Source organism: Brassica oleracea, chromosome C3 (genome assembly GCF_000695525.1).
Source record: "Brassica oleracea var. oleracea cultivar TO1000 chromosome C3, BOL, whole genome shotgun sequence".
NCBI lineage: Eukaryota > Viridiplantae > Streptophyta > Magnoliopsida > Brassicales > Brassicaceae > Brassica > Brassica oleracea.
In genome coordinates, this window is record NC_027750.1 from 53,259,355 (window position 1) to 53,270,896 (window position 11,542).

Sequence of the window (11,542 nt, forward strand, 5' to 3'; positions counted from 1 at the left end):
GCTAGACCATCTCTACTGCTGTGGGCGATATGATTCAACACATCTCTCCAAAACGGTGGATCAACGTTCAACAACAAAGAAATACAACTTACCCCTCGTCCAAAAAGCGGCGCTCAAATTGAAAAAATAACAATAATACGAATAACAAATTGTGCAAATTCATAGAAAAAGACTGTATGCAAAACAAAGACATAAATTATAAGGAGTCCCTACCAAAAATTTTCTATAGAGTTAAACAAACAACTTAAAACAACACAAATTCTCAGAAGCTAAAAACTCTCATGGACTCGAACTTTCATCCTCAGATCCATCCCAAAATGACCATTTAGTTTTCTTCCTCCGCCTCTTTCTTGCCAGCCTCTTCCTCGGCAGGTTCTTCCTTGGCAGCTTCTTCTACAGCTGCTTCCTCAGATTGCTCAGAGCTTCAATGTTCAAAAAAGACAAAACAATCCAGTGTAAGAATGCGCTGATAAGTTATAAATTTCCGAGTACCCATCATGCAGAAAACCAAAGACAGCTCAAGGAAGGGATGCCATATTAAAAAAAAAAAAAAAAAGCAGAAAGAAGGATTCAATTTTTAAGCCAAAAAAGAGGATCATTTGGAGTTATCAAAATCAATGTGCTTTGCACTATGAATGCATAAATGACACACCTAGTACAACAACAATGCCGTGATTCATAACGCTAGATTATCAAGTGCCACTATCAATTATAACACATACGAATCCATAACCACAAACAAGCAAGTAAAGCAAACTAAAATATGAATAAACCAAAAGGTTATAATGTAGTCAAAGAAGAGACCTTTTCCTCCAACTTCCGTCAGTACGATCGTCCTTACGACCATTACCATTACCAAGACCAAACCCCATCTTCCCCGGAGACCTCTCATCATTCTTCTCGACAGCAGCAGCAGCAACTTCCTTCAACTTAACAGCTTCGAGCTTCTCATCAATCTCTTTCCAGTCTTGTCCCTTCTCAGCCAAAACCTCCTCCCTAGGCCTCGCGTTCCCAAAAGGATTCGCACCTTTAGGTCTCTCCACAATGACAGGCCTCTCTACAACGACAGCCACAGGGCTCTCCGGCTTCACATCCACAACAACGGGAGCAGCCACGGGAAGCGTCCGTGGCTGTAACACCAACCTCGGCCGCGAGCTACCGCCACCGCCCGGAGCCGGCGGTGCTCCGCCCTCCTCTCTCCTCCTCCCCCACGTGTCCGAATCAGATCCGCCGCCGAATTGAGAATCGCGGTTTCTAGACAAGGATTCGAAACTCCCTCGCTTCTCGAATCTATCGCCACCAGTGACGTTGCTGCTGCTAGAAGCAACGAATCTCGGCTTAGAGGAGACCCAGCTATCGACTTCATCAGCCTTGGACTGAGAATCGAAGAACCCCCCTCCTGGGCCTCGCTCTCTCCTCTCGAACCCATCGCTTGGGCCTCGCCCACCAAAGGCCTTCTTCCCGGCGGCCCAATCATCAGTCTCATCCGCCCGCGAAGGGCCCATATCCCTGCTGGACTCCCTGTCTCTGCCGAATCCACCGCCGCCTCTCCTCTCACCGTCCTCGGAAGCCCTCGAGGAGCCCCACCTGGAGGAGGAGTCTTCCCTAGGTCCGTAGCTTCGGAAACCGCCTCCGAGCTTAGATCTGTCGAGCTCCTCGGCGGAGCGCTCGCGCGGGCCGGTGGGGAGGGAGACGAGCTCGGCCTGAGTGAGGCGCTCCGTCTGAGGGGCCGCCGCCGCCGCCTTGTAGGTGGAGAATTCGGCGAGGGATAAGGTTTGGCCCTTCTTCTTCTTAGTTTTGGTGGTGGCGGCGGCGGCTAAGGAGGGGAAATCGGAGGAGGGGACGGTTTGATTAGAGGCGAGGGATGATTGTTGTTGTTGCTGGAGCTCGGCGTCTTGCTCTTCGGCTTCGAGAGCCCAAGCACCGGGCTTTGCCCAAACGGATGATACAGCAGCCGCCATGTTTCTCTTCTTCTTCTTTTTTTCGCTTTGTGTGAATGTTGAATGAAAGGTTGTCTTTGTTTTCGTAAGAAACCCTCAGAATCACGGATCTTTTTATGTGGAGTTTTATTTTTTTTGATCCGACGGTTGTTAATTTATCAGATATGGAGCAAGGCAAATAAAACATATTTAATTTAGGATATTTGCAATTGTTTTCCTTTTCCTGCAAGGTGAAGAAATTACTTCTTTTTTAATATTGTTAAATTTAAATAGAAATTTCCAGTTTCATCACTATAATTATGTTTATCTCATTCAAAATATGTAAAAATAATAATATTCAGTATATCTATATATATTTTATATATTATTAGAAAAAATTTCTTAATTACACTAAATTTACTCTAATATGGTGGAAACTATACGAGACGAAGTTTATGTTAATACATGTCATATGTACGAAGTAATTTGGTTTAAATGATTTTAACAAAGTTAATAGAATCAATTCGTAATTTATTAAACTTAACCCCAGTTTAACTAAATCCGACCCAAATTATTAAAAATCGATTTCTTAATTTTTCTTAACCCAACTTGTGTTCTTCATTTTGTCCCAATTGAAAACTTTAGGGTTCATAACATAAATCGATATGGGAGATACAAATGTGAGAGATTAAGAGAAAGGGAAAGAGGCGCCTCTAGAGACAGAGTGAAAATCGACTTCGAACTCTTGAGTAGACAGACCATAGTGATGTAAACGAAGAAGAGAATCACCGGAAATCGGAATCGTTGAATCGAAGAAAGAGGGTGACAAAGCACATTGCCTTCACTTAATGTTAGATCCTCCACCCAATTTCATCTCTCTTTTTGTTTGAAATTGATTTGAACTTTAATTTCGAAAATTGGAGATCCAAACAAGAGACATAAATCTACAATTGGGTTGGGTACATGAGTTGGGTCAGATCGGATTTAGTAAATCGGAATTAATTTCATATAAATATTACGGATTGATTCCATTAATTTAGTTTAAAATCAGTTAAACTCAATTATCATGTACATGTGGAATGTATTAACATAAACTTTGTTTAGTTAACACATTCTCATGCATTGGATATTTTCCACCGTATTAGTGTAAATTTTGTGTAGCATGAAATTTTTTTTGTTATATTATTTGTCACAAAATTATATATAAAAATAGAATATGGATGGATAAATTTTCTCTGAAAATTCCAAGTATTGTATAGAGAAATCTCAAAATTCTATTACATAACTATAAAGTATACACAAAAGTTACATTCTTCCTCCACTAGAGAGATAAGATGAGGATATGCCATTTGACTGATGATCATCTTCTGATTCGGACACCAACCTCCTCGTTCAATTCAACAAAGAGGGGTTTTACTTTCCTGATACTCAGTAGGACGGTACAAACTTAGGAGATGCTCTTCGTTAAAGCTCTTCCCTGATTCCTGCCATCTCATTGTTCTTAAAGAAGCTTGTTCCTCTTCTCTAGTGGCATGCAGTATAACTGTTCCGGTTAGCACCGTGATGAATCCACATATCTCAGATGCTATGCTCTCTGTGTCTTGCCCATACCAGTCCTGTACATAAACTCATATTTATTAACCCTTCTTTTTTTTTCTTCCAAACACATATTGTAAGAACAGTATATCTTTGCTCTTAAAATATTTACTTATGTTATCAATCTACCTACCTTGAACATAATAGCACTAGCAACAATTGTGAGGGTTGTGAACATCACATAATAGATTGGAGAAACTATTGCTGCGTTGAATGTATCCAGCGCCTGGCCAAAACAAAAACAAAGATACTAGTATTAACCAAAAGTGCACAACACTACACCAAACAGATACAACAAGTACAAGTTCCATTCTAACCTTGTTCAGGTATATCATTTGTGTCACGACACATATCGCTGCAACCATGACAAAGAACCAAGTCTCCGGATACCAAACCTGGTTTATTCCCTCCAGTGTCAACTTTACTGCGATCCCCACAGCCTTTATGCTCATAACCTACTTAAACAGAAACACAACTTAAGACGAAGATAAAACTAGAAAATAGAGCTCAAATATGCTTTGATTCATCATCAAAACTTACTGTGAGAGAGCCCATCAATGAACAAATTCCGATATAAACAAGAACGTTCGTTTGGCCGCAGAGAGGTTCGCAGTAAAGAATCAAAGCCAGGACAATGGACATTGACGCGGCTACGTAAATTAGAAAAGCTGTTTCATAAAAAAAAAGGAACTAAGTTATATTCCCCCAGGTAAACACACAATGTGTGTGTAAGAGAAAGAGCGCGCAACCTGGTTGCATAGCTAGTTTCCAGATTGCTTGAACAGAGTTGGGAGTCTGCTCCTGAGGTGCGTGTATGACGATCATAACCGAGCCTACGATGCAGCAAACGCATCCCCAAACTCCCATTTTCTTGAGTTTCTCGTTTAACAGGAAGTGTGCCAAAACAGCACTAGTAATCAAGGGGAAAAAATGGGAGGGGTTAGTAAAGACAAAGAGGTGAATACATCCTCTCAGATAATGATCATCAGAAAGAAATAGTCATAGGGATAAGAAACCTGATGATTATACTTAGTGCACCTAGAGGAGTGACTAGCACAGCGGGAGCATAAACGTAAGCTACAAAGTTTGCAATTTCTCCAAAAGTCACTGTAATCCCCAACATTCAGAAAATGTATCTAGTTAAAACTAAGAATGATTGAGAAAAACGAAGAAGAGCAAATGGGTTAAGACTCACTTGTGACCAAGCCAACCCACCAAAGTGGCTCTAACAAATAGGTATAACCTCCAATCCCTGCATCACCATCAAGAAGCAAAGGCATACAATTCTCAATCAAATAATAGTAGAAAGGTGTAGAACCAATTCGCAAACTGTTGGCAGACGTACTAAAAGTAGACGATATGATCTGTATATTAGGGGGTGATTTCAAAATCGGTTTGATAAGACGGCAAAACCTTAAATTGAGGAGAAGGGTAGTTCAAAATTTAATAGAAGCTTTTTATGTTTTTTGAAAGAAAGAAGCTTTTACCCTAGACAAAAGTCCTAAGACATCAAATCTACTAATTCAGCAGCATATAAAATATAATAACAAAGGGAGGACAGGGACGAACCAGCTCGGGTGCCATTAGCAGCAGCACGCTTGAGACCTTTCTTCTTCAAAATGAAGCTCGAACCTATGAATACGCTCGACGCCACAGCTAATACCAATCCCTTTTCATTGTCCGACACCATTTTTTTTTTGTAATCGATCTAACTCTCTCTCTTTTTCTAATTTCTACGGAAACAAAGTCAAATCGGATCCAAGCTCCCGTCCCCGTTGGTTGTTATCGGATTGTTTTCAGCATAAAGAATTTGCTTTGAAGAGGAAGGGAAAGGATGCAGGGAAGAGAAAAAAAAGACGAGGAACGAGAATCACAACCTAAAATTCAAAAATGGGAGATAGAGAAAGAGAAAGACCAAACACTTTTTGTAAATGGCTTTTTTCTCCCCTCCCTCTCTACTCGAGATAGACACGACGACAGCTCATTGGTTCAAATTCGTCGCCTTGTCCGAATATTACCTTTCCTGTTCTTTTTTCAAATGTTCTGCGGACTACTCCAAAGTCCAAACTGCCTATCTGGCATCTTCGTGCTCTCATTTATTTATTTAATTAATTAAACACTGCTTATTTGTGTAGAAAATATAGTTTTTCTTTTTTTGCTGGCAACTCCATGACAAAATGGTTGTATTCACGCATGTATGTCTGTGTAATAATTTATTTTATTATTTTTACATTTTTAGTTTCATAACAATAAACGAGATTTTTTTTTTTTTTGACAACATCAACTAATACTAATTAGAAACTTCAACCGGTCTAACAAGCCAAACCGGTGGAATTGAATCGACATAAAGCAAAGCAGAAGGAGAACTCCTCGCACCGCGTGCAAGCTTGTCCGCCAAGGTATTTTGTGCTCTAAGAATATGTCTGATCCGGAAGTGATGGAAGAAAATCTTACTGTGGTTGAATTCTTCAATGTGTGTAGAGAAAACAGATCATTCATCAGGTGTCGACACCATCTTCACCAACTGAGAACAATAAGCGAGATTAGATTTAAAAATAATAAAAAGAGTGGAATTTGAAAAGAGAATGTGTTCACACACGCGTATGGATTTGGCCTCGTCACATTAATTTTCTAGTTTTGTGCATAGTAGTAGACTAATGAAATCACGTTCACCTAGTTTTAGAAAACATATAAGTCTTGCAAAGTCTATATGCCTAGAGAGGCTGTAGAACGGGCTCTCTCTCTTAAACTCTGATGAGGCCATCCAAGTAGAGGTTCCCATAGTTAGGCGCGGTCCGACTACCCGAAGTGGAACCAGGGCCTTGCGAGAAGGTTTCACCAAGGCTGTCCAACAAATCCTTGATCGAGATGGACAGACTGACCAGGACCAGCTGCTGATTGAGGAGATGGTCCACTTGAAGATTCAAGATCAAGCCGGCCCAACGGAGGTTCAGGACGCGACGGGCCCGATCCAGTTCAGACTCAACCAAGCCGGACGTCTCATTTCCACATCCGAGCTTGGACCAGATTCCATTTCCATTTCATCCACTCCAACTCTTCCTGGTTCTGAGATATAGCCGACATCAGAAGGATTAGTATGCTGTTGTACTCTTTTTCCTTATCAGGTTTTTTCCCACTGGGTTTTCCCGAAAGGTTTTAACGAAGCAACATGCAAGCATACTATGAATTCTGGTCTAGGCCTTCTCAAACCGACAACCAGTTGTCTGGTTTATTTTAATTTATTTGGTTAAGAATTTGGGCTTTTGTTTCAGCCTCATTTTCGGCCAGCATGTTTTAAGGCTTTTTTATTTTGAGACCCTAGAGAGGCTGTAGAACGGGCTCTCTCTCTTAAACTCTCTCTCCCATCTCCAAAAAAAAAAGAGAAAACCCTAGCTCTGCCGTTTGGGTGGCCGGTGCGCCTCTCAGTCTCCGGTCGCCCCCCTGTTTGCTTTGCTTTCTTCCTCTCGCCTCTCTTCAGTCCCTCTCTCTGTGCTACCTTTCTCGAAGCTCTAGGCCTCTCACTTCCGCGGTTAAAATCTGGTGAGTTTCGGCTCGGAGTCTCGGAGAAGCTTGGAGATCGGCGTCTTGAGGGGTTTCTTTGGTTGGACATGGCGGTTGTTGCTTTCGATCTGGTGTCAGATCAGGCCTTTGGAAGGGTTCTCTCTTCCTCTGTCTCCTCTGCTCCTCTTTCTCGGCTTGGGTGAGATAGTTTTCTCGATCTGCATCGTCGTCGGGGTTCATCAGACGATGTAGGTTCGGTGTTCTTGTGCTTGTTCTTTGGATTCGGCGGCGCGTGTCTTAAGATCAGTCTGTCTAGCTCTCGTTTGGCCTCTTCGGTTGCTGAGGTCAAGATCTAGGAAGGTTTGCTGCGGGTTCTCCGTGGTGGGCGCGTGAAAGGAGGTTAGTTGTTGGTCTTGTCAACCACGACTCTCCTTTTTGGTGGCGTTGCATGCTGAGACGACTGGCTACAGGGGCATGATCTAGGGCTGCCTCTTGTCCTCCTTTCTAGGTGGTGTTTGCTATCTCTAACTTCTTGGTGTTTGTCCTTGGTGTGTGGCGTTTCTTTGAGGTCTTTTTCTCCGAATAATGCTCGGTCTAGTCGAAGTGGATGTGCTTTGCCTCTGCTGTTGCTGTCTGGCTGTGTGTGTGGATGCCTAAGAGACTCGCCGTGAGCTGTTCTTGGCGAAGTCAATCTTCAAGAGTAGATCATCGGGGAGGCCAAAATTACCGGGTTCTAGCTCTCGTATTAACCATGGCTTCGTCTTTTGTGGCAAGTGGTTTGTGTTTTTCTTGGCCAAGCTTCCGGTTAGTGGTTCGGTCTGTAGTGTCGAGTCTCTGTGAAGTCCAGAATCGAGTTTCTATTTAGGATTTTTGTTTCTGTTTAATCTGCTTTTTATAGTCTCCTGTATTCTGTCAAAAATGTTAAATTTTGGTAATAATATCTTTACATTTTTACCAAAAAAAAAAACATATAATTCTTCTCTGAATTTTGATATAATTAATCAATTAATAATAAATCACAGATGAGTATTATTACATTCTTATTCATATGAAACTTCAAAATCACACTAGTAATTATGATGTTTTCTGCAATTGGATTTGAAGATAAGTTTGTGGCCGAAGTTGATGGGCCAGACAGCCTTATGCAAGGCCCATCACATTTAGCTTCTATGATTAATAAAGGTTTTAGTTTCTTGTATACCTAAAAAAACTCAACCGACATGATTGGCTTTCTCACTTTTTTTGCTTTCTTTAGCTAGTGGTATCACATGACCAAAATTGCTAAGTTACATGATATTAAGAGAGCTGTTTAGTCATTTTTATTGAAGCGCTATCACTATTCAGTATTCATTAGTGATAACTAGGACCTGATAACTATAATCAGTGTTATTAGTCCCAGAGTAAAGTGTCCAACGAAATTCAATGCACCTGACCGGTGAACTCACAGGGAAAATGCATCACACAAAAATTACAGATGAAGATTCAGTGAACTATTATTTTATTTTATTTGGGTGCTGAGGCAGAGGCAGATTCGATTCCGTTTGTTAATGCAATCAAAAATGAAAAGGGTAAACACAAGCTCATTCATTATTTATGGTACTAGCTACTAATTAGGGTGACATGAGAACGAACACACACCAAGCTTTTATGACTTGCACCAAATGAAAAGAACACAAAAGCAAAAGCAGAGACACACGATGAAGACCGAACACCACTCACTAGAGGGCAACGAAGACGCTAATTTTAGATCTCATGTGATCTAAGAGAGCTGACCACAGTCGGCCACGACCACCGGCTTCGACGGCTTTCCAGAAGCCGACCCCACCTTCTCGATCGCCTTCACCACGTCTAACCCTTCCACCACCTGCCCGAACACCACATGCTTACCATCAAGCCAATCGGTCTTAACAGTGCAGATAAAGAACTGCGACCCGTTGGTGTTGGGACCAGCGTTGGCCATGGAGAGGATCCCACGACCGGTGTGCTTCCTCTCGAAATTCTCGTCGGCGAACTTCTCCCCGTAGATGGACTCGCCTCCCGTCCCGTTCCCGGCCGTGAAATCTCCTCCCTGACACATGAAGTTAGGGATCACGCGGTGGAAGGAAGACCCCTTGAAGTGAAGAGGCTTGCCTTTGCTCCCGACTCCCTTCTCACCCGTGCAGAGAGCTCTGAAATTCTCAGCAGTCTTGGGAGTCTTGTCGGTGTACAGCTCCATCACGATCCTTCCCGCGGGCTTGCCGTCGACGGTCATGTCGAAGAAAACTTTAGGAAACGCCATTGTTGGCTGTTTGGTATGAGAGAGCTTTGAGGAATGGTTTTGGATCAGTCGTGGATGTAGAGAGGATCTTGCGGTGTGTTTTTATAAGCGGCTAAAAGGAAGGGAAGCGGCGAGAGAGAAAAATATTGTGGCTACCAGATTGATACACGTGGAAAGATCTCGACGGCTGTTAAAGCTTAACCATGGTTAAGTTATAAGTTTGACCACCGGTTAAGTAGGGTCATGCAGAAGTGAGTATCTCAGACTCGGCATATGCCCCTGGAGCTGCCGCTCCAAACGTGCCACACGTGTCTGTTACGGTAACAAACCAGACGTTTCAATATAGACCTCTTAAATTACGGGCCTAAATTCAGTTTTTTTTTGTTTATACTGCGAAAGTATTAAATTCTAATTTCTTAAACGTTTCAGAGTTTTTTTACGACGACTAATTACAGTCTTTTACAAACTAATGCTGATACAAACTAATGCTGAAAATTTCCAGTGCGTTACAAATAAAAAAAGTATAAATCAGTATATTATAGCATGAGTATCTATCTACTAGGCACGTGAACTCGAGAACCAGAAAGATCCAGAACAATGATCATCAGAAGCTAAGAGTAAAAAAAGAGTGGTCAGCATGAGCCCAACACCACTACTGAAACTTTGACTATAAAGAATAAAATATCTATTTACTAGTGGTTTTATATTTTATTCTTAAATAAATTTACGATTAAGTTTAGGTCGTAATAAAGAAAATATGTTCAAAATTATGAAGATGAAATTATGTTGAAAGAGAATAATTTTTTTCGTAGTGTATTATTTTGTTTCGAAATTGCTCTGATCAAATTGAAATAGTATAAGTGGTTGTGACTGATCGATTCAATAAAAATAGAATAGTTTAATAGATGAAACAAAAATAATTTTGTTGAAATTTAAACATAAAATAAAGTTGATGTTCGAGAAGGAAAAAAAATAAATGCTTGTGTTTATCTTGTTCACATATCATTTTAATTTTTAACATGTAAAAATTATCATATAGTTTGCCTTTTCAGATTTTTATTATTATGATGTAATGCAAATATTTTCTGTAATACATTTTAATGTATATTTTATTATTTATAAATATATAATTTTATTAAATTTGATCAATAATAAGGATTATAATAGAAATATAAAACATTAAGAGTTAAATTTAGGACTTAACATATAGAAACATTTTAAACCTTAGATTTTAAATTTTAACAAATATCAAAAATGAGATCATTCTTGGAGAGGACACTAATAAGAAGCGTTGAATAATATATTTGAAAAAATGGAAGAAAACATAGTATGAAAATGACGAATTTATTAAAGTGAAAACCTGTATTGAGAAAAAAAAACATCAACTGTTGTAAAAGAATGGAGAATTTTGTCTGTGTATTATTAATGAACAATAGAAGTTCCTTATATAAGGATTACAAAGTATAGGAAAAAAGGAAATTATCCAAAACCTAATACAACATGAAATAGGAAAAAATCTAAAACAGATAAATGGAAAAACTAGTAATCCTTGGCTGACTAGGAACTTGGCCGCCTCTCTCTCCCACGGTTGGGCCTTGTCTTGGTCATGGTTATGGGCCATCCACTTAATGATTTATAACACTCCTCCTTGGATGTCATAATCATATGAGTTTGTATCATGCACGACGTTGCCTCATTAAAACCTCTCTAGGAAAACCAAAAACCCAAAGTGGGAAAAATGGAAACCGTAGACAGGAAAAAGAGTACAACACATGACACTCCCCCTGATGAAGGCATCACTGAAGATCCTTCAACTGGCGCATTCCTATCTGATGAACCAGCTTCCTGAACGTTGAGGTTGGCAGAGACTTGGTGAACATATCGACCGAATTGTCACTGGACCGAACCTAAACCACTTCGACTTCTTTAGCCTTCTGCAGGTCGTGGGTGAAGAAGAACTTAGGCAAGATGTGTTTTGTTTTATCTCCCTTAACGTATTCATCTTTGAGCTGAGCTATACAAGCTGCATTGTCCTCATAGATGATCATTGGTTCTTCCTTTTCTTTTCTCACGGCCAGGCCAATATCCTTAAGTATATGGCCGGTCATGTTCCTCAACCACACAAGCTCTCCGCTTGCTTCGTACATGGCTATGATATCGGCATGATTAGATGATGTTGCCACTAAGGTTTGTTTTGTGGACCGCCAACTTACTGCAGCCCCACCGTGTATAAACACGTAACCTGTCTGAGATCTAGCATTGTGTGGGT

The 11,542-nt window shown here is 40.6% G+C and overlaps 3 protein-coding genes across 3 annotated transcripts; all 3 read right to left on the bottom strand.

Moving 5' to 3' along the window:
* Positions 1-95: 95 nt before the first annotated feature.
* LOC106336213 lies at positions 96-2,047 on the bottom strand. The gene is made up of 2 exons (XM_013774973.1): positions 805-2,047; positions 96-422 (listed from the first exon to the last, which is right to left on the bottom strand). The coding sequence occupies exons 1-2, from the start codon at positions 1,959-1,961 to the stop codon at positions 326-328; spliced, it is 1,254 nt and encodes a 417-aa protein (XP_013630427.1). The 5' UTR covers positions 1,962-2,047; the 3' UTR covers positions 96-325.
* A 1,076-nt stretch (positions 2,048-3,123) lies between these two features.
* Positions 3,124-5,552, bottom strand: LOC106331394 (probable magnesium transporter NIPA7). The gene is made up of 8 exons (XM_013769738.1): positions 5,085-5,552; positions 4,711-4,767; positions 4,532-4,622; positions 4,265-4,425; positions 4,056-4,183; positions 3,833-3,970; positions 3,649-3,741; positions 3,124-3,535 (listed from the first exon to the last, which is right to left on the bottom strand). Exons 1-8 carry the CDS (start codon positions 5,203-5,205, stop codon positions 3,317-3,319), a joined length of 1,008 nt encoding a protein of 335 aa, XP_013625192.1. The 5' UTR covers positions 5,206-5,552; the 3' UTR covers positions 3,124-3,316.
* A 3,024-nt stretch (positions 5,553-8,576) lies between these two features.
* On the bottom strand, positions 8,577-9,371 carry LOC106328360 (peptidyl-prolyl cis-trans isomerase CYP18-3). Its single transcript, XM_013766792.1, has one exon. It carries the CDS (start codon positions 9,292-9,294, stop codon positions 8,776-8,778), a length of 519 nt encoding a protein of 172 aa, XP_013622246.1. The 5' UTR covers positions 9,295-9,371; the 3' UTR covers positions 8,577-8,775.
* Positions 9,372-11,542: the final 2,171 nt, after the last annotated feature.

Bases quoted from the DNA above. Each gene is read 5' to 3' on its own strand.
- LOC106336213 (XM_013774973.1), bottom strand. From the start codon at position 1,961: ATGGCGGCTGCTGTATCATCCGTTTGGGCAAAGCCCGGTGCTTGGGCT. The intron at 423-804 runs GTCTCTTCTTTG...TGAACATTGAAG, and splicing joins GACGGAAGTTGGAGGAAAAG to CTCTGAGCAATCTGAGGAAG.
- LOC106331394 (XM_013769738.1), bottom strand. From the start codon at position 5,205: ATGGTGTCGGACAATGAAAAGGGATTGGTATTAGCTGTGGCGTCGAGC. The intron at 3,971-4,055 runs GTAAGTTTTGAT...CTGTTTAAGTAG, and splicing joins CATTGATGGGCTCTCTCACA to GTTATGAGCATAAAGGCTGT. The intron at 3,536-3,648 runs GTAGGTAGATTG...GTTTATGTACAG, and splicing joins CTAGTGCTATTATGTTCAAG to GACTGGTATGGGCAAGACAC.
- LOC106328360 (XM_013766792.1), bottom strand. From the start codon at position 9,294: ATGGCGTTTCCTAAAGTTTTCTTCGACATGACCGTCGACGGCAAGCCC.